Below are 23,387 nucleotides of genomic sequence, written 5' to 3' on the forward strand. Positions count from 1 at the left end.
GCAGTGTCCCCCCCATGTTTCTCTTGCTGCTGGAAACCCTCTTGTGATTCCTGTTCCCAAGTTCCCTTCACTTGGTGACCCCACTCATCACAGGGCAACATGGACATCACTCCTTAGACAGTTTCCATGGCTTCCCCCCTCTCTGTGCCAAGTGCGACCTCCTACGTGCCCCTCAGCACAGGGTCCCAACCCCCGGTGTACCTGCCACATGATTGCAGGCCCTTGGCTTGTCTTTCTCCAGCACTGATGGCATCCCTGAAGGCGGATGGGTTGACCATCACTGAGCCCTGCATCCCAGCCAAGTGCCTGGCACACAGGTGGTGGAAAGTGATAAAACAGCTTTTGTAAGTTTGAAAAAATATATATTTAAGAATTATAAAGAAATAAATAACAAGACATTTTCCAAGTAAATCAAACAGCAGATATTTATTGAGCAACGAGCGATGCAATTCTGGAAATTGGATTTTGTTTCAGTGAGCTTCTTGACTGTCTTAGTCCATTTGTGCTGCTATAACAAAATACCACAAACTAGGTAGCTTATGAACAGCAGATATGTATTTCTCACAGTTCTGAAGGCTGGAAGTTCAAGGTCAAGGTGCCAGCGCAGTTGTAGCCTGGTGAGAGCCTTCTGCCTGCTTCAGGCTGCCATCCACTGGCTGTGTTCTCACCTGGTGGAACAGGCCAGGCATCTGTGCAGCCTCTTCGAAGAGAACTGATCCCTTCACCAGGGCTCTGCTCCCATGGCCTGAGCACCTCCCAAAGGCCCCGCCTCCTACAGCATCATGTTGGACATTAGGATTTCAACATATGAACTGGGGGGAGGGGGACACAAACATTCAGACCACAGCACGGACTAATTATTTATTCCAGAAACATTGTTGAAATACCGCTGTGTCCCAGGCACTACGGTAGAAGCTGCAAGAAGTGATAAAGGGAGTGTAAGACTCTCAAAAGGACCTTGTTGTCTAATGAGGTTGAAAATATAGGAAACATGAATACAGATGATTTAATACAAAGTAGAGAATGATGAGTCTCTTAGAGGAAGTACAGATGAGTACTTAGGGTTTCACGGGAGGGAGAGATTAATTAGTGGTGGAGCCGTCACTGAAAGCTTCCCAGAGGAAGCGATGTTCAGGCTGTAACGTGATTGGAGCAAGCCAGGTGCGCCTGTGGGGGAGGTTGGGAGGGGGAGGGGGGACCAGAAGGGGGGAGGGGGAGGAGGGGCGGGGGTGGTTTCTTGGCAGAGGAATGGCACTGCTCGCCCCCTCCCTCAGTGAGGGCACATCCCAAACACGTGAGCATCGCCTCTCTCCCCAGCTTTACTTACCTGCATCAGAAATACATATTTATCGTGTGTGTGTGTGTGATGTGCATCACTGCACCTCCAATGCCTAGAACAGTTCTTGGCATATGGTGGGTGCTCAATTAATATTTTTGGAAGGAAGGAGGAGAGAAGACAAGGGGGACAGGACTTGCGTTTGAATCTGGTCTTCATCTCCAAGTAGGTAGACCGTGGATGTCACAGAGGTGATGAAAACGTGTTCCAGATGGCAGGATCCTCCATACTTAGCTTAAGTGTACACTGGAGCAATTTAAAACGCCTTGTTTCATATTTACTATTATCTGGGCATTAAATCTACAGTTTTGGAAAAAATAGTTGTGACGGTAAAGTCAAGTTGTCTTCGAGCTGTCCATGATTGGTAGGACAGGAAAAGAAAACTGCCCCAGGAGTGGCACAGAGGAAGGCAGTGGTTTAGTGCTCTTGAAACAGATGAATCAGTGAATACCTCTGAGAAATCCTTTTCCATTCCTCTTGTTTGTATTTACCAAATAAGGAAAAATAGCAATCAGAGGACTCCAACGAGCCTGTGAGAGCCACTATCACATTTTTTTTTTTTTTTTTTTTTTGCGGTATGCAGGCCTCTCACTGTTGTGGCCTCTCCCGTTGCGGAGCACAGCCTCCGGACGCGCAGGCTCAGCGGCCATGGATCACGGGCCCAGCCGCTCCGTGGCATGTGGGATCTTCCCGGACCGGGGCATAAACCCGTGTCCCCTGCATCGGCAGGCGGACTCTCAACCACTGCGCCACCAGGGAAGCGCCCACTATTGCATATTTACTTGTGATTCCTCCAGTATTTTGGAAGTGAAATGTTCCATAAATACAAGTTGTTACTCCTTGGTTTTCATTTGCTTTTTTTCACACATCCCTCCAGTTTTATCTGTGTCATAGCTTTACTTTAAATGCAACAAAGCTCTATCGGTTTTTGTGGTTATACAATAGCATTTTTGAACTATTTTGAATATGCTTTCTTTTTTGAGCCTTCGTTCTCTTCTGTCACAGTTTCTGAAAAGAGAAGGAGCAATTCCCATTTCAGTGTACGACTACGTTAGCCTTTAATTCTAATCAGATAAAACTCAGACACGCATAAAACATGAGAGAATAGTCTTTGTTCCTCCAAAGACTCCTGCCCACCTTTGTTTTGTTATCAGTATATCCGATTCTATAAAGTATTTTCTCATAATTTTCTCTCTCCTGAAATTGCTTTTTGGGAAATATCGAGTGAAAGATGCAATAAATATACAAACAAATTGAATTAAATATGAAAGACGGATGACTTTGGCTCTGTTCCTCTGATGTGCTGGGGAGTTAACCAGGCACAGTTCATTAACACTAATGGACAAATTCTTCATTTACCATGAGCATCTCCAGACATTGTAGGGCAAGTTCTCCCCCTAATTCACTATATAACTCGGTTACTTCTAAATGTACTAAGATTCAAAAAGGAGGTATTTTATCAATCATGCATCTTAAAGATTACTTCTCACTAATTTAAATATGAATTCCTTTGAGAAGAGACATCCTCTCCAAAAACCAATTCTTTCTATAAATATATCTATGACATCCTAGGCGCTATAGTCTTCCTTAAGTTTCCAGATAATAAGAGCATATACCTGCCATATTTTAAATATAACTTACATTCATTTTGTGTTTTAAGTACTGCTCAAGATTCAGAAAACAAAAATTGTTTTTCTTAATTTGACTCAGAAATCTATATGGAGTAGAGATTTCAAAATATGCACATCCCTTGCAACACGGAGATAGAATTACTCGATATCAACATAGAACAAAGCTCAGACAGAGAACATGGGCAGGGAAAGGCTTTCATGCAACCAAAGAGTGTGCACACGGCCCATGAATGTTCCTTATAGGCTCTAGACTGTGACACACTCCACCGAGATACTTCTGAAGACGTGGTCAAGCACTCGTGTATGTGTGTAGAAACTGACTCGTAAATGTGCTGATGTGACATATCAGAGACAACATTTATTTGCTCTATCTCCAAAAGGTTAAAGTTTGAAACCATAGGGGTCTCGGGCGTAAATGGGATTAGAGTTTTCCCTCTGGAAACAGAGACACTCCCAGCCTGCAAAGGACTTAGTGAATACTGAGCTATCATACTTCACCACCTTCAAATCATCTCTTTGCACTTAAAGTAAAAATTCACCTTAGGGGCTTCCCTGGTGGCGCAGTGGTTAAGAGTCTGCATGCCGATGCAGGGGACACGGGTTCGTGCCCCGGTCCGGGAAGATCCCACATGCCGCGAAGCGGCTGGGCCCATGAGCCATGGCCGCTGAGCCTGCGCATCCGGAGCCTGTGCTCCGCAACAGGAGAGGCCACAACAGGGAGAGGCCCGCGTACCGCAAAAAAAAAAAAAAAAAAAATTCACCATAGGACACATCTCGGCTCTGCAGCCCAACGCCTAAGAGGGTCACCCCTCTGTCACACTGAGTTTGCAAACTGGTTCTGGATGTAAATTCTGTTAGCAGTGGCGCCCATGGGGTACCAAGAAGGCACGGTGGCCCTCTGCTTTTCTTCTCTTTGCTTCAGTGGAAAAAGAAAATATTAGAAAGAGACCACAGGAAGGTATGAAAAAGTAATGCAAACCGCTGCCATTTCTAAAGAAAATGAGACGGTCAGGAGAACTGGATCTGTTGGCGACTCTCTGTATGTTGAGACTCGGACTGGCCCAGGCATTTTCTGGACTCACAGCAGCCTCTGGGGGCTGTGAAGTTAGTGAAAGTATGGGCCACATTTGTTTGTATCTGCACACATGCATCTGTCAGCTAGGGAATCTACAATGTTCAGCAGATTCTCAAAAGGATTTCGACTCCAAACAGGCTCTGAAATACTATTTATTAATCCCTCAGAAAGGACCTGCAGGGGAGAGAGCGCATCTCAGAGAGTGAGGCTGGCAGGAGACAGGTCATCCCAGACAGCAAAATGCGAGCTCCGTGACAGTGCTGGTGACAGTGACCACACTGTCCACTGTGCATGGACACACTTGCATCAATCATGGTATAAACAATACCATGGTATAAACAATAAAACCAGAAGGAAATAGAGAAAACTATTGATGGTTTGCAATGGAAAACATCTACTAACGTTCTGTACTAGAAGGTTTATCATTTGTCAATTATATATGATAATTTTTCTAAGAACATAAACTTCAGTATATAGTTTACAATCTAAAATAAGGACAAGTCAAACCTTGTTCAGGTCCTAAGGTAGTAAAATTCCTAGTAATTTTCATGGTCTAAATAGATAAGTAAACCTTGCATGTGGATAGAAAGCATGGAGTAGAAATTGAAGTCTGACACACTGTCAAAAGTAAAACTTAATGAGTCAATAGAGATTTAAACAATTTTTTAAAAATCCAACAAAGTGAACATCTAGAACCTGAAGTTTCAAAGAAACTTCCAAAGAACAACCACCTCGAGGGTAAAGTCATGGGTTGATTTCATCCTTTCATCTTTCCTGTCAAGAGCTGCTTTAAAAAGTGGCCCACGACTGGTCGAAAAAGAAACCGAGTCTTTATCAGGGAGAAGCCAATGTATGATACCACTGAGAAGGGTTCATATTTTAGACTCAGAAGAAACCCTGAGTTACCTGCACTAGTTTCCTTCCTCTGGAACATCTCTGCCTTCAACTCTCCCAAAAACACGCATCTGCACAGACTCCCAGTCCCTTGGAAGCTTCAATAACCAAGCACAGGAGGAGGCTGGGAGTGGAGATGCCTCCCCAGAAAGCTCCGGCGAGGGAAGGGAAGTGACCAGCACAGCCCTGCTCCGCGTCTGAGTCCGGGAACAGCCCACCTGCCCCGAGACTGACTCTGCTTCACTCGGTTCTCAGAACGGGCTGCCAGTCAGTGCCTCTAGCTCTGAGATCCGGTTCTACAGAATCACACTGAGTGGTTTAAGGGCCTGAATAATCTATGCTATTGCAAACTGGACCTAGTTCCAGCTTTCTTAGATTGCAAAACTAATGTATATACAGAGCTTAAAATGCCAGCTTACCTAGACAGATTTGCCAACACACACATACAACTGGAACATTTCTATTGAAACTATGTATGTTTGTACGAGCAAGTTTTTAAAAGATGGTAATTAACAAAATTAAAGACAAAAGAGCATTTTTTCGGCCTTTTCAAATACTGTCTACCCTCAGGGCCATGCCGGAGCCCCACCTCCTGCCTGGCCCCCTCCCCTCCTCTCCCCCGGCCTCACCAGCCGTGTCTCTCTTATGTGAAGGGTGCTCTTCAGCAGGAAGTCACACGTGCTCACACCGCCATAAGGCTGTTAGGAAATCTGTCCCCAGCCTGCTGCAGCTAGAGGCTATGGACCCCTCGGACTGCTCCTCCGGTGCCTGGCTTCGCTGGGGGAAACGCGGGAGGGCCAAGGCCTCCAGCTCAAAGCAGAAGACCCCCGAAGTCCCGGTGTATGCTGGCCTTCTCACTCTGAGAGGCTGTCTGTACCTGCTCACCTGCAGAAGGAGTCCAGAAGGATCCCTCAGTCCTGCGGTTTAAAAGGTTAGCAACAGAGGACATTATCTTAGCCCCACCTGTACCATCACACTCAAGACATTTATGTTTCAGTGTCTGACTCCCAGATTAAATAAGTCTCCGAGCCCCACTGGCTATTTTTCTACAATATGAGTCAGAACCAGCTCTTCCTGCTTGCTGTCCACATCCCGCCCCCCTCACCCCCTGATCCCTGAGGCTGGCCCTCTCTCGGCCAGAGCTGCCAGGATAACCTTCCCGACCTTTGACCTTTCTTTCCCAGTTCAAGAACCTCCCACATCTCCAGGCAGTTGAAACTCTTGGGGCCCCCATATGGTGAGGAAGTGTCTCCACAGCTCTGCTTCCCAGCCCAGTTGGTCTCCTCCCGGAATCGTGCATCTCTGTCTCCACGCTTGGGACTGATGGAGGCCAGTCCTATTTCAAGAACCTGCCCCTGTGCCCTCCTCGGTCCTAAATTAATAGACAACAGCAGCAAGAGCAAAAACAATTTTATGAAAACGTTCCCTGCCCAGATTTTATTTATTTAATGAAATAATGCATATAATGCGATACGCACTTATCATGCCTGGATACATATTAAACGTTTAAGAAGTATATATTCCTATTGTTATGGTTATATCAGTATTAAACATGTACCGTGCATAATAACAACAAACCACAATATAATATCCACTGCTTTTGCGTTTTAGATTTTTAATTCATTTGTTTTTGACCCTCGGGTCAAAGTCCCTTGGGGTAGGCGCTTTACAGTACTCTGGGTCCTGTAACGGCTAGTACAGAGCTGTGCACGCAGTGGCGTCCGGTCAGTGTTCATGGATGGAATGAAGCGGCCACAGCTCTGCCTCGTACCCTCGGCCTCCACTCACACAGGGGGCTGCTTGGACTCCTGTGTAGCCGGGTTAGGTGGAATGTTTTATTTGGCTGTGTGTAGATGGAATGTTTGTGTGTATGTGGGTATGAATATTTAAATTTTCATTTAAAAACACGCTAGGGTGGAATTCAAAATCTTTTTCTGGCAGAAAATCAAGCCTGTCTCTTCTCTATTTTCTTCTCCTTTCTCATGATTTTATAAATTACAGCTTGTCCCAATAAAAAATTATCCAGATGGTCAGTTCTTCACGTTACATTTTATTCCATGCAGAGAACGTGTCTTTGTTTCTAAAGAATTCCTTTCTTACCACATGTTCTATTCTTGCAGCAACTCAGTAAATTTTGGAATGAAATTGAAAAAAAAAAAAACCTAAACAGCTTAAGTTCTTTCAAAGTGTTCTAATTTCCCTACTTTTTTTTTGTATAATCAGCAGTGCCAAAGATGTTATATAAATTTATTAACATCATCAATATCCATTTGGCAAAGCACCCACCACGTACAAGGTGATGTCAGGTATTCCATCATTTTTATTTGTGTTTAATGTACTCAAAGAAAAGTCTAGGGACTTCCCTGGTGGTGCAGTGGTTAAGAATCCACCTGCCAATGCAGGAGACACAGGTTCGAGCCCTGGTCCAGGAAGATCCCACATGCCGCGGAGGAGCTAAGCTCGTGCACCACAACTACTGAGCCTGCACACTTAGAGCCCATGCTCCGCAACAAGAGAAGCCACTGCAATGAGAAGACCGCGCACCTCAACGAAGAGTAGCCCCCGCTCACCGCAACTAGAGAAAGGCTGCGTGCAGCAACAAAGACCCAACACAGCACTAAATAAATTAAGAAAGAAAAGTCTAATCCCAGAGGCGGTTTGGCATAGTATTTCAAAGCCTAGATCTGGCTTGAGGCTGCCTGGGTTTCAACCCTATCTCTACAACTTCCTAGCTCTGTAGCCTTGCATGACTTACTTCACCTCTCTGTGCCTCAGTTTCTTCATCTATAAAATGCAGATAATAATAGTACCTATTTTACGGTATATTGTGAGGCTTGAAAGAGTTAACATATAAAGAGAGCTTACATCAGGGTATAACACAGAGTAAAAACTGTAGAACTATAGTCTGCTTTAGATAGTATTATGAATATTAGACTAATCAAGTTGTGTTTTGATGGTATTCTCTCTTTAAATTTTTAAATAATTTTACTGCCTAAATTTAGTAGAAATAAAAAATCTATGTATCTAGTTTAGATTAGTCTGGTCATCTTATGTAAAATATTCTACATGTTGATTCCCAATAACTAATAGTTGAAACAAATTACTCAGACCATATTTCAGAATAGCTTATGGCAGAAAAAGTAGTATTGAATCATATTTTCTTGAAAGAAATAAGTGTTCATCTTTATCCGCGGTTACATGGATGCCCCCAACCTTTAATATCTCAATGTTGTTTATTTAAATAAAAAAACACAAGTTTTTAGACAGCTCCCTTCAAGATTTAGTGAGATTCCTAATGTTTGTTCTTATTTCTAATTAGGATGGTATTGCTTTATACACATTAAATTACAGTAGACGTTTGCCTTTGGTGTGTTAACTAATTTAGGGGGAAGAGAATTGACAATATATTCAATATGGAGCCTGCCTATAAGTATTTGAACCTACAGAAGAGGTTTTATTTGCAGACTGTGGAATGATAAAAGGTCACCTCTTAAAATAGCGATCCAGAATGTATGCTCAGTAATTCTCCAAAAGACTCTCTAATGCATCGCTTACAGGGGAGGGAGGGGCAGCCGGACTCTGGCAAATCCTCTTGTATCTGTTAGAGTTTGGAGGACTTAGGTCGAAGGATGCTTTGTTCTCTGATGTGGGCTACTTTGGTTTTCCTTTTCCATCACACAGACTACACTCCTAAACTTAGCTCATAGGTTTGTCAAGTTGACTGAGTTGTGACTTGAGAACATCTCAAGACAACATGTGAATGCCCTGTTGACACTGAGTCAATATTAGCATTTAACATGAGGGTTAGATGCGTGTGGGTATATGTAAATATACACATATGTAAACATACCCTCATGCATACCCAAATAACTTTTACAATTTCACTTAAATTGAATTTAAAGCCATCCAAAAGATGGGATTATTTCATTATGATCCATAGCCAAAATATATACCTTTAACTTATGGATAATTTTTAAAAATTATGCTTGGAGCATTTTTGAGTTGAACTGTTCTCCAGGTGCTCCTCAGACAACTGTCCTGAAAAAGACTTTCACTTCTAAGAGAAATTTTGTTTTAAAACAATGCGTATTTATAAAAAGAGAAAAAACACTTTTAAGACCTTTGCAGAAATTAAATGTATTTCAAACCAGAATATTCCAATTTAAAATGCATTTGACAGTTTACGCTATAAAAAATAATATTGACATATTCATACCACTTAACCAAAATATTAAAATTAAAAGGGTAAAAACAACTGATAGTAACGGAAACACTCATCGTAATAATGGAAACATGCACTTACCACTTGAAATTGTTTTGATTGGATTAATAATGTAGCATATTCATCACTTTACTATTTAATTTACTGCTTAATGTTAACTATGTTGATAATATTCTGTTAGAAATTTTAAACTGTAGATTCTGTCTATCAGATCTCCATGTATAGATTATACAAGTTACTTAGTACATTAAGCTGGTTACAGCATAAAATTTTAAAGGCCATTAGTGTGCAATTTAGTATACGATCATATTCCTTGAGAATAGTTTATACCTTGGAAGTTTCTAGTAACAATACACTAAAGTACTTTAGAGGAAAGAGACAGACACACACACTTTAACCTTCACTCTTGATGCATTTTTCCTTCCCTGTGTAGTTTACTGAAAATATTAACTACAACAGAACAGTTCAGGTAACATTTTTGCACACAATCAAAGGGTATCTCCTAATGCATACCAAGTAAATGTCATATGTTGGATCTGACTTTTTGGTATTAGAACTGACATTAATGAAATGACTAAGCTCATATCTCTAATGAAACAAAAATAAGTGTAGATTGCATTTAATTTTTATCTATTTCTGTATACATCAACAGGGTTCATAACCTTGGGATGTACTCTAGTCTTCAGCAGTTTAAAATCTGTGAATATTCCAAATACCATATCAGGATCCCAGTAGGCTAGGTTGTGATGGGGGCCAAGTCCTCTCCAGGAGGGGGCTGGTTCTCCACCTCTGCAGTTGGGCCTTTGTTGTTTCATCTGGATGATGAGTAGAGATGCCAGGAAGCAAAAAGGGGCAGGTGTTTTTTTCTGTAAGGACAGAGGCGCTCCTAGGAGGAAAGATTCAATCTGGGGTAGCTAAATAGGGAGACTGGAAAGAGGGGAGCCCACGTGGGCTGACCTGGGGGACATTGATTAAGGTAGGAGGATGAGAAATTGAGAGCAAGTCCTGTGATGACTGAGATATTCAGTCTTTATTTTGTAAGTTTTATGCTTGAACAGTTTTATGACTTATTTCTTTAGAAACTGATATGCTGCTTAGGCACAAGATAGCCCAGGTTTATTCAGTTCACGCTGATGTGAACAATAAATATAGCTACAGAAACTTGTTATGGATACACAATATAAAAAGATGTAGGTTGTGACATCAGTAACATGAAAAGTGAGAGGAGAAGTAAAAGTATAGTTTTTATATGCAATGGAAGTTAAGTTGTTATCTGCTTAAAATAGGCTGCTATAACTTTAAGATATTTTATGTAAGCCTCATGGTAATCACAAAGAAAAAACCTGTAGTAGATACAAAAAGATAAAGTAATCAAAGCGTACCACAGGGAGGAAAAGAGAAATCATCAAATTGCAAAGGAAGACAACAAGAGAGGAAGAAAGGAGCAAAGAAAATATAAAACCTTCAGAAAACAATTAACAAGGCATTAATAAGTCCTTCCCTATCAATAATTACTTTAAATGTAAATGGATTAAATTATCCAATCAAAAGACATAGAGTGACTGAATAGATAATAAAACAGGTTCCAAATATATGCTGCCTACAAGAGACTCACTTCAGCTTTAAGGACACAGGCTGAAAGTGGAGGGATGGAAGAAGATATTCCATGAAAATGGTTATCAAAAGAGAGCAGAGGTGTACTTATGTCAGATAAAATAGACTTTCAGTCCAAAACTGTTGTGAGAGACAAAGGTCATCATGTAATGATAAAGTCAATTTATCAAGAAGATAAAACAATTGTAAATATATATGGAGTCGCCATTAGAGAACCTGAATTTATAAAGCAAATATTAACAGAAGTAGAGCGAGAAATAGATAAATGGAAATTTTAGAATGAAAAATATAATAACCACAAATAAAAGGGATCATTAGTATTATATTTTGTATCAGAATGACTTTTTTAAGATTAAAAACTCATGAGCATTTAATTTGTGCCAGTCACTATACAAGGACCTTGCCTAGATTGTCTCATTTAGTTTTCACAAAAATTCCTGTACTGTCACCATTTTATAGATGAGGAAATGAAAAACAAGCCTCTGGTACTAGTAGCTTTAATACAGTTTTCTAGTTCTTACATCTGTGCTTTTCAATGCTTACCTTGAGTAGTAATTCTCTTCTAACTTCCTAGTTGGCCATGTTAACAAGTTTATAATATGTAGGATGATTTTACAGGCTGAATTACTCCAGAGAAAAGTATTTGTATTTATTTATTTTTTATTTTAAATTTTTATTGGAGCATAGTTGATTTACAATGTTGTGTTAGTTTCAGGTGTACAGCAAAGTGAATCCATTATACATATACATATATTCATTCTTTTTTAGATTCTTTTCCCATATAAGTCATTACAGAGTATTGAGTAGAGTTCCCTGTGCTATATAGTAGGTCCTTATTAGTTATCTATTTTATATATAGTAGTGTGTATATGTCAATCAGAAAAGTATTTTTAGAGTCAAATTTGTTTCATCCAACTCTTTGAAGTCTGAGTTACATAGATGTAGACTTCTTTTAACTCTACTTATGAAACTTTTGTTCTTAATATTCATACATTTTTCTTACTGTGTGCATTAAATTTTCTAGTATTTTTAATGACAATTAAGTGACAATATCAGCTATTTTATGGACAAAAGTTAGAAAGTTTACCTGTGATATATCTTGGGTAAACTCACTTTAATATATCTTGGGTAAACTCACTTTTTCCTTTTTGGGAGGGAGGGAGTCAGGTAAACACATTTTAAAGCCTCAGGAATTTGAAGAGAATTGACTCAGACCTTAGAATCTTACATATACCAGTTGGGTTTTGCTCATCTCTGTATTTGAGAACGATGTAATAGGAATTGTGTTATATCCTCAGTAGATATTATAACGTATTCTTGGAACCTTCCTGGTCTATATCCCTGGTCTCTCTCTCTCTCTCTGTCTCTCTCTGTATATATATATATATATATATATATATATATATATATATATATATATATATAATTTATACTTGCTCACAATCCTCATAGAAGTAAAATCGGTAACAGTTTAAGTCGTATGTTAGCTTTTAAAAGTTTCCATAGAAAGTATTACAGATATTCTATAATTTCAGTAACCTGCATTTCAGTGTTTATTATGCCTTTCAATACCATTGGCCAAGAAATCAATATTTCCTTAAAAATAAAAGATATTCCTTTAACATACTATGTAAGTTTAAGCTACCCACATATTAAAGTTAAATGGCAGTGGGGACAAATGGTCTTCTGTTCACCTGGGAACATCGTGAGTGGGAGGCGGGTGCTGCTCTTAACGCGACAGGTAGGATGTAGGACCTGCCAGCGGGATGGGGATCTTGGTGTCATCAGGGCCCAAGGCCAGGCTGCAAGGCAGGTAGCATTTACTTACCTTGCTCCCTCCCGTTTCCTGGCTGACCCCCTTCTCTGAGAGTCTCAGCCCCTTACCCTCTGGCAGGGGCAGCATCCAGGACTTTCCTGCTGCCTTTGCTGTGGGAGGCCAACCCCTCAGACAGTCTCTTCCGGGAGCACTTCCCAATACGAGGCCCCCACTCACTCCAACAAGTAAATTCTTACGTTTTGAACCTCAGCGAAGAGACTTTAGCATGTAACCTCCCAGCTCAGATATGTTGTCTTATCTAGGTCTTAGAAAGAAAAGAATATAACTGGATAATAAAATAATTGAGACTAAAATACAAAAGGCAGTGGGCTTCCCGGAGGGGTGGCTTAGTTGCATTAGAGAACTCTTTACTGTTTAACTACATCCCTAATTCCTGGGCTACGTGAGGGCATATTCCTAGATCAGGGCTCCTCCTGGGAGCTACTTGCCTTTTTCGAATGACTCCGCTTTTGTGGATCAGCAAAAATGTTGTCAACAACCTGACACTCTTCCTGAAATATTGCTGACCTCTGTGATTTTATTTATGTTTTGAAGTGCAGCACCCAAGGGGCTCTTTCATCTTTGCCATTTTGCTTAAATTTGTAATGCCTCCCTATCCTTACAACGTCATGTCACAGAGAGAAAATGCTAATCAGTACTTGGGAAGGGAGGGAATTCAGAGTCTGGAGGAGGCCGCTCTGGCTGGAAGGACTCTGGTGCCTGAGGCCCCTCCGGCCACCCTGAGGGTGTAGCTGCACAGGGGTTGGGAAGCTACCAGTTAGGTGTGTGGTGACAGCTTAGTTATAACCTCATGGTCCAGACTGTCCATCTCCCAGGATTTGACAGATCATGGCCCATTATTTCCAGCAAAACAAGGTAGTCGGAGACAAGCAGGAACCACACTTGCTGCTTGGGTATGAGAAGATGAAAACATTGTAGATACAAGATGATCATATGGTTGGATGACCAGAACGTGGAGTCCAAGAGGTTTGGGAATCAGCAGGTGCTATCTAGACTCTTGGAATTGGAGCTGCACGGGAAGAATCCAAGATGAAGATGGGATCCCAGCCAGTGGGTAAAGCACAGTAGGAGAGAATAATTCAGGGGGAGAAGCACATAGGCGACTGGCCAGCTGGTATCGGGGAAGCGGGGGGCCTGGCTGCCTAGGTTGGGATGAGGAGGCAGAGGGCCTCCTAATGAGAGGTGGCCCGGCAAGAGCCAAGGAGGAGCGTAGGGCCTCTGTCCCTCGGATCAGGACCCGTCCTGAGAATATGAGGAAACTGCACCGACCTGTGGAATCAGGTGCCCCGCTGTGGAAGGAAGGAGAATTCAGAGGCTGAGGACCCTCCCGGGCGTGACACCACCTGCCGTGATTCAGTGCCGGCTGCCCCAGCAACCCCTCCCCGCCCCCTGCCCCATTACAACCAGCAGGGGAGCAGCCAAGGACGCTGCTCCTAAGAGGAGTGCACGACAGTTTTTAAGGAAAAAAATATATACTGATACAGTTTTATTTTTCTATTTCTCCTCAGATGTTAAAAATTCTACTTAAATATTCTGAAAAGCAAAACTAGTATTTTTCATGTCAGCCATTTGTATGTTTCCTTCTATTTATCAAGAGGGCTACCAGGATCTCAGTTTTTAGCTCTCTCCAAAAATCTCTTTTAAGTTTGTCTGCAGCTGCCTAGCAGTTTTTTGCTTATTTAGCATTCACCCTCTATTCATCTGTCTTGCTGATGAACTTGGGCCTGACATATTTTATAAATTATTTGGTTGAACTGTATAAAATTCCCAATATCCTACTGTCTCTGACTTTTAAAAACTATATAGTTCCTGCTATCTCTTCCTTCTTTTCCTGCCAACAGCAAACACATGTTGAATTAAGGAGGGTTGGTCTGCTCCATCAGAAGAACCTTGCCTCCCCCAGGACGCCCTCTCAGGCCTTCCCTCCTGGCCTGCAGTTTTCATGCCTCCTTATCTTGGTCCATTATGAGCTTAAATTTGAATATGCCACTTACCTATCCGTCAGAAGCTATCATTTTACCTTGACCAACAGAGCCTTAAGTCAGAGAAATTTCAGCTTATGTCAGCAATTTTCTAAAAGGACTGTGTCTTCAGAACCTTTTCCCCCAGTATCTGGCTAAATCAAAAGTAAGCGTTAAGTAGCTGTATCACACCTAGGACAACCACTTCAATCAGATTTTTCCTATGTGTACAGATTTATGCAGTCATGTATGTTCTTCCAAACACGCACATACACGCACGCGCGCGCATGAGTAAGGGTCTACATGTGCAGGAGGGCAGGCTGACATTTGGGATGTCATCTCTTTGACATAAATATTTCTCTGCATTGAACGCAAGTAAGCACAGTGTTGCAATCCAGAAGCTTGTTCACAGCAGAGCCCAGGTTGAAAATGGTGCAGACAGTGCAACCGAAAGCCCCCTCATCCTGTTCCTTTCGTACCTTCCTTTGTCTCCCATCATTATCTTCTTTCAGGTTCTCCACCAGCATCTTCTGCAAAATATGTTTTTGTCATTTAATATGGGCTGGGCCAAAAAATTCGTTTTGGATGTTACGGAAAAACTGGAACGAACTTTTTAGCCAACCCACTATATTCTTCTGAACTTCGTGCTTTTTTCTGATCTGTATAATCCTGAGATACTTTCTCATATGCGTTGCCTCCCACAATCGAGACATATTCCATTCTACTGATGCTCCGAGGCATTGCATTTAGTTTTGCATGCCTGAGCACCCGAGAGACAAAGAAGAGCTAGAATGGGATTAGGAAATAAATGTTTAAATGAGTAAAAAGATTGATTAATGAATGAAGATTGAGGGAAACACAGTTTCTCTCAACTTAAGCAAGTACTGAGCAAGAGGATGAACGGTAGCTTCTACAATCCTGGATAGATAAGCCTGAGGAAGAGACAGCATGAGTGTCATGCAGTACTAATCATGTGGGGTAATGACATGAAATTTAGAAAATTCATGACGATAATGATCATTAAAAAATCTCACATTGGGAGTATTTATTAGATGGATAACAAAGCTTCTGAGTGATAGTGTCTTCATGAAAACTCAGCTGTGCTTAAAATAAACATTTCCCCATCTCCCTTAGGTTAGCCTAATGCCTTTCAATTTTCATCTGCGGAAAGTTCTTTCTAAAACTCTCCCTTAAATCTCATATGCTGCAGCCTAAACCAATTGGTCCTGCTGGAAACTGCTTTATCACCTCTGCACTTCTCACCCAGGACCCAGCATGGGCTGACTTATTTTCCCCTAGACATTAACTGTGGCAAACCCTGTACTGTTTTCCCTGTGAATGCTTGCCTTGGCTACACTTTACACAAAAATTACATTCCTTTTTTTTTTGATGGTGCTAAAAATGTTTTCCCACTTCTGCCCACGTGATTGATGCTAATAATTAAGTGATTTATTTTGGGGTTTCCCAAGAAGGTGCCAGGTAACTTTGGGAAATTGCTTATCCTGTGTGAGCCTGTTTTCTAACCTAGAAAAAAATATGTCAATTCCATCTTTGGGTATTTAGTACTAAATATTAGAGATAATATATGTAAAACACTTTGTATTGCAATGGGTCCATGTAAACACTCAGTAGGGGTAGCTTTTGTTCTTATTATAAATTGTATTTATTGGTACATATCCCAGCTTCTTCACTAGATTTATATTCTCCAAAGTGCTTAGCATGTAGCACATGCTCAGCTAGTGGGTTGTTGAATCAAAAACGGAATAAACTAAGAAATAGTGCCAATTAATATTAATTACAGAACATGCATCCACAGGGGCGCCCCTGTCTGGCAAAGTACGGGTCCACCCTGGCATGTTGGGCAAGGCTGGTGTTATCAGAACCACCCCATCCCAAAGTCCAGAAGGCCCATTCTAGATACAGGGTGGTACTAAAGTCCTCTGAGGTTAGACTGTGTATAAGTGCTCCCTGGAAAACTCAGTCTACTGTAAAACAGAGGGAAACTGCATTGCTCCCTGATTTTATCATGACTTTAAAATAGCAAAAGCAAACTTTCACGTATCAGAAAGGATTTATTAGGCACCGTATACCAGCAGATTTATAGTAAGCAGGAAGTGAATTCCTAAAAAAAGAGCCAACTGCCAAGATACTGATGCATCTGAGTCTGTGCTCCCCAAATGTAAAGGATGACAGCACTGTCGTAATGAGAGCAGCTACCACGTGTGTGTGTGTGTGTGTGTGTGTGTGTGTGTGTGTGTGTGTGTGTGTGTGTGTGTGTGTGTGTGTGTGTGTGTGTGTGTGTGTGTGTGTGTGTGTGTGTGTGTGTGTGTGAGTGAGTGAGTGAGATTCCTCGTGGTCACAACAGCCCGTAGGAGCTGGATCTGATTTTCCCATTTCACTGGAGGGGAACTGGAGCTCAGTGGACCAGCTCCCTCAGGGTTGTGGGAAGGGCACCGTCCTGCCTGGTCGGCCCCTGACAGCATCTGCCTCGTTCCCGGCAGCACAGAGATTGGGGGCCTCTGGGGATAGGAACGTGGGCACAGAAATCTACCGGAGACAACCGATCACCTGTGGCAGGGGCCAGAGCCTCTGCCCTGAGCCTGCTGTCAGCCTCCTAACACATCCTGGAGTCAGGATTCAGCCTTGACTGTGGTCTCTCCTCTTTCACCCACAACTGGCCCTTCACGTTCAAACACAAAACTTCCTAGCTGGTTTCTGGAGGATGAAGCAGTCATCCAGATACAGTATTTCTGGATATATGAATGATAAGAAGTAAAAGCTTGATATTCTCTGATACTGGTAAAGATGTTTAGTTACCCCATAGTATTTTATGATACAGGTAGTCAAATTAGGGCTTGAATATTGGAGGATACAAACTGAGTTAGGTGTTTACATGACATTTTTGTTGCTCCATTGGATGTACATCTTTAGGTTATTCTTAGATTTTTAAGTTTTTTGTTTTTTTTCTTTTTTGGCCTCACGGCATATGGGATCTTAGTTCCCCAACCAGGGATCGAACCCGAGCCCTCTGCGTTGGCAGCATGGAGTCTTAACCACTGGACCACCAGGGAAGTCCCTTAGATTTTTAAGTTTTTTAGATTGTGAAAACCGTATTGCTGATGACTGTACCTGTAATGTCTGCTGGCCGGTGTCTATGGTCTGGCGCCTGAGATCTTCGCAAAGGGCAATATGAAAAGAAACTTAACCTGAGTGTGTCCAGTGAAAGGAGAATGTCTCTATTCAGCTTTTCAATATTGGATGTACGTCTGTTCCAGTGACAGTACAGTCCTGATGTATCACCCTAAACTGACGCCTGTGCTCTCATTTTTATACAAACCAGTGCCTTTGGCTGCCCGTATTCGGACATGAACTTGAAAAAGGAAGCAACGCTTCACGATCGTCTGCGAGAACAAACACAGGCAAATGTGTACTCAGACTCTGCACATTCAAAATCGAAAAACCTCTGTAGTTTGAACTTTAATGGAAAACATGAAAAGGTGAACAGCCAGTCCAGGTAAGGAACTTCTGAAAATGTGAACCAGAGAGTAAAGTGTGTAGAACAGAAAAGAACAAATGTGTTGGTAATAATAGTTTCTTGTGTTTCTTCAAAATCTTTCTTCTGTATATTATTGTGTTCACTGGCTCATAGAATTCATCTAAGCCTTGACATTTATTTTAAAAATATTTTTTCTTACTTCATCCTCGAAAACTTGAATTTACCTCTAAGTGTAGATATTATACGTAGGCAACAGAAAGCAAATCTCACGTGTAAATTCTGTAAGACTCCCTGTATCTCTGGAGTCATCTCACAGGTGGCATCTCTTGGGCATGTGGCCCAGTGTTCGCATCCTCTTGGTCCCATCAGGATCCCCTCGCTCACCTGGTACTTGTCATCTTTAATCCAAAAGTCCCTCAGATACGTTTCCTTGCTCTGAATAGTTGCTGTTTTGATTTATCGATGGCACATCATCCTTTTGTTCCTAAGTGTAAACTTATGACTTTAAGGATCAGTTCTCAATTTTTATTTACTTATAATCATTTTCTAAGAAGCTACAGATGCAACCTTATTTGCTCTTTTTTAACCTAAATGAGTAAATAAATAACATTTTAAGATAAAAGTTTCATCCTCCATGCTGGGAATTATAAACACAGGAGAATCTAATTACAAGTAAACAACTGGAGACCAGACAGAGATGGAGCCATGAAAGGCTCGGCAGAGGTGCTAAGTGGGTGTTTTTCAGGTCCCGCTGCAGGCAGAAGGCGCTGGCGTTCAAGGTTGAGCTTTGGAGGAGCTGCTACGGGAGGGGCTGCTGGTTCTCCAGACCACCGTCACCCGCCCCCGACCCCCACCCCAGCCCTCACCCAGCCCTGCCCTTCCCGTTCAGCACGTGGGAGAGGAAGGAGCGCGCCTCTCCGCGGGGGCAGACTTTCCAGGAACCCCTTTCTGCCCTTTCACCCTTCAGTCCCAGCGTGGATGCTCCTTTACTGCCAAGGTCTGTTCACTGGGAGTGTTTGGCTCCTAGGACACACTTCTCACGTGGAGTTTACATCCTGGACTGTGCATTTTGTTCTTTTTATAGAGTATCTAGGTGACGTTGCATTTTCGTTAAGCAGCTGATTTTGAGCGTGGTCGCTGTGCACGGGGCCGCCCGTCACCCTCCGCAGCGCGCGCCCCATCCTCTTCCTCCGGGTACCGCGCAGCCCCTCTGCAACATGTTGTCCTGCGTTTTCTCCTTTGCTGTACACCCACTCCTCATGCCGGAGCTGTACGGGGTCTAGTTTTTCTTTACTGCTTTTCACACCCACACCGTTTACAACTTCAAGTGGCTGAGAGCTCGAACAGCTTTTCCATTTCCTAGTTGAGGGAGTTTTTTCTTTTTTTTTTTAAACTGTTTTCCAAGGAACAGCGCTTGTTTAGTCCAGAGACCAGTGCATCCATTTGCTGTTACTCTTTTTGTTCTGTTATCTTTCTTCCCCCCAAATAAAAACTCAGCCTCTCTTGTAAACATTTTAGACATTCATCCTCAATGTCAAAAGTCAGAGAGAATAAACAGCTCTTTGAACTGCTTTATAAAACAATGATTCCGTCGTGTACTCTCGGAGGTGAGCCCGGCCTTTCTCCTCAGCACGGGTGTATGGCTCTCCCGTCCCTAACTCGCCTTTCAATACATTGTTGTGTGCTTTACCGTTGAAGGGTTTTTGCACTGAAATGTGTCAAATAAGCATAATTACTACAGATAGAAAAAGCAGAGAATGTTAGTTGATAACCAAACAAAAAAATTACACATGATCCTCTTCCGTCAGATCCTGTTTCACGAATGCACAGAGCTGTGTGAGCGGCTGCGCGGAAGAGGGGGAGTCTCACGGTCCACGTCTCGAATTGTTAAGCCTTCTTTGTCTTTCACATCCCAAGACCAAAGCCATTCTTGCACTCCAATCCCCGTCCTCTTTTTGTTTAAACCAGTCATCACGACAAAACGATGTTCGGGTCAAGTGGTCTTGGCAGTAGTGCTCACTTTGACCTGCTTCCATCCCCATGACCTCCTGTTCACGGTCCAGAATTCCAGCTCAAGGAAAAAAAGAGAACAAGGAAATCGACATGGAAGAATATGTAGGCTAATGACGAGCAGCTAAAATTTATTTCAACTCTTTTCACAGCTTATTTGTGGTCATCTCCTGAGGCTGTCTCTCCTCTAACCCAAACATTTGCTCTTAAAATCACAAGATACCATGTATAGGTGGAGGAGAATGTTTAAATCCCATCTCTCCTCTTCTGCATGCTGAGGAAAAATAATTTGTGGTTGGCACATGTCCAAGGATAGACAAGAGGGTGAAATTAGTGAAAATCAGGGTTTTAATTTCCTCTGGCGTCCAGTACATCCATGGTCACCAAGCCCTGGACAGGCCTGCTCTAACTTATTATACAAGCAACACTGTCATCTTAGTATCTCCAGACTTCTTGCAATTCCAGTGCAAAATATAAAATTATCTCTTGACCTTCTTCCAAAATCAATTAGATGCTGCCCAAAAGTTTAGGGAATTTTGTATTTTCCTTAACTGCATCCCAGTTCTGTGTTTAGTTTTAAAAAGCATATTTGTTCTCATGTTAATCTTTGGAGAGGGAGTTATTATTAGTAAATTTTAAGTCTCTGTGATTTAGTAGTGGAAACAGTCTATTTATGTTCACATTTTCTTAGTAGGGGGTCAAGTTATGAATTCGAGTGCATTATATACTACTAAATGTTTATAGGATTCATCTTCATAGTAGTACGATTGCATGTTAATATAAGTTTAAAGAGTCAGATTCACAATAGGTCGCCATTACTGAAAAACTGTTAGGCTGTGGGCTTCCTGGTGGCGCAGTGGTTGAGAGTCCGCCTGCTGATGCAGGGGACACGGTTTCGTGCCCCGGTCCGGGAAGATCCCACATGCCGCGGAGCGGCTGGGCCCGTGAGCCATGGCCACTGAGCCTGCGCATCCGGAGCCTGTGCTCCGCAACGGGAGAGGCCACAGCAGTGAGAGGCCCGCGTACGGCAAAAAAAACCCCAAAACCGAACAAACAAACAAACAAAAACTGTTATGCTGTAAATATATTCCCTTTTTTGGTGCTAGTAGAGTGATTAGTACTATATTCATGGTGCATTAAATGGAGGCAAATGACCTTAACACTTGAGCGTCTTTCATCTGGGAACATACTCTAGGGTGGATACCTTAATTTGTTTGACAGTTTATAGTTTTCAGATACATTATCTTTAAAGTTTCCCATAATCTTGTGATTTAGGCAAAACAGACATTATTGTCGTTATATTGTATATGTTGTATATATAGTATTGTCACTTATTGATGAAGAAGTAGAGGTTCTTACTAGTAGCTAATCCAGGACATAAGTCTTCTGGTTAAATCCAGCATATTCTAGTTCAGTAAACTGATAATAGTAACAAGAGATTTATCGACAATAATACTAATACTGATACCACACACTTAGCTTGTGCTGCAAAGCATCATGCTGAACAATTCATATACATGGTCTTGTGAATTTTATTTAATCCTCACACAACTCTGTGCGTGGAAAGTATTCTGACTCTGGTTTTATAATGTAGGCACCTGAAGTTTCAGAGAGGTTAGGCAAAGTGTGCAGGACCACACAGATAATTAGTAGAAAAGGTGGGGTCTGAGTCCAGAACTACCCGACCCTAAATCCTATACGTGCTTTCAATGGCATCAGGCTGGCAAAAAAATGGCAGTTGGAGGCTCTGAGAATGCCTGGCTGGGTTTATATTTAGACTTTCTACTGCTCTTCAGGATTCTCAGGGTTATCTTGTGAGGCATTTATTTCTTATTTTGTGAAAACAGAACTACTCAAGGGGAAGAATCTCAACCATGTTTGCCCCAGACTGTTTATTCTTATGTATACTATATAATGCAAGACTTCCACCTGAACACGTTTCTTTGTAATAGGTACTCAAGGCTTCGATCTGCAACAAGGGAATAAAATTATACTCATTAGACAGTTTCATCATAAGAAAATTACTTGAAATGCAGCTGTCCCCCCACACACCCTATATTATGTTAGCTGGCTTCCCCGGGCCAGTGTAGGACATTTTTTCCAGGCCCCCTCCCCATCCACCTGGGTATTCTTTAATAACAACTTCTGTCTCTAACTTACACAGTCGGCAGGACCATTAGTTAAAAGAGCTGTCATATTCAATCACGGCTATTAAGAAAACCTAAGAAAATGCCTAATAAAGCTCACTTTGTTTTTCCTAATGCCTGCCATGTTATAAATTTTACGTACTTCCCAAAGGCCTATATTGACAATAAAAACGGCAGGGAAAAATTATGGTAATCACAGAGGATGGCAGGCAGTGGAGTACTTCCTTAATGATCCTCGTAATAAAGTGCTCAGCTCTGAGCCAACTAGTTTGTTTGCATGACTCAGATTACCTTCTATGAGGTCCGTCCTCAGAATTTAACCAGTATTAGCTGGTTGTTTCGTGTATGAACCTTCCAAGTCCTTAAAAGAGGTTTCCTTGAGTCCATCAGCCTTTGATCTTGCTCCTTCCCATGTAAATTCTCTGCTTTCGGAGGCCAAGCCTGTGGGCCCCCACTCACGCCCTGTCACCATCCTCAATCGTGTTCTTCCTCCTGCGCGGGTGCCTTTGTTCCCATTCTTCCTGCCTCCTTTACTCCTGCTGCGTGTTCTCTTCTCCAAGGCGCATCTCTGTCTTGAAACTTTCCACAGCAGTTCAGCCCGTGTGAGCTTCTTGACCTTAGAGATGGTGTTTTACACATCTGTGTATTTTTCACGTCTAGTTCAATGCCTGACACTTAGCCGGTACTTGACAAATCAAAGAGTTGTTGAGACTCGTGCAGTGCCAGGACTCCACTGGGCCCTGGGGTGTGGATCGGATGAGAGCGAGGCCCCTTCCTTGTGCTTTGGGTCTGCTCCACGCTCTGTCTCCTTGAGCCTTTTTGATACTTGTTTTGCACACGTGCCTTATTTTCTCAAAAAGATTGGAGGCTGCTAAGGAGTGAGAAGCAGTTTTTATTATGCTTGCATTTTTCCTTCACCACTGTTCGCATTATAGTTCTTAGTGAATCGTAGTTGACTGATTCAGGTACATACATACATTTGTTTTCCCATAACAGTCTCAATGTCTTTACTTGTAAAGTGAATACAATATCCGAGGCTTAGGTTTTTGAACAGAAGTGTATAGATGCAGACAGATATAGATGTATGACTGGGCCTGGAACATAGTAGAAACTATTGAAATAATAATTCCATATCTTTCTTCCATTTTTATAAAACTTGTTGAT

At 42.0% G+C, this 23,387-nt stretch overlaps 1 protein-coding gene across 1 annotated transcript in view; it reads left to right on the plus strand.

Annotated features, from left to right (window-relative positions):
• L3MBTL4 (L3MBTL histone methyl-lysine binding protein 4) overlaps nt 1-23,387 on the plus strand; it is a 400,149-nt gene that overhangs the window by 167,347 nt on the left and 209,415 nt on the right. Inside the window, 1 exon segment of the mRNA XM_060118356.1 lies at nt 17,911-18,084. Within this exon segment, the coding sequence (XP_059974339.1) occupies nt 17,911-18,084 (174 nt within the window).

This window comes from Mesoplodon densirostris, chromosome 15, assembly GCF_025265405.1.
Source record: "Mesoplodon densirostris isolate mMesDen1 chromosome 15, mMesDen1 primary haplotype, whole genome shotgun sequence".
Classification (NCBI taxonomy): domain Eukaryota; kingdom Metazoa; phylum Chordata; class Mammalia; order Artiodactyla; family Ziphiidae; genus Mesoplodon; species Mesoplodon densirostris.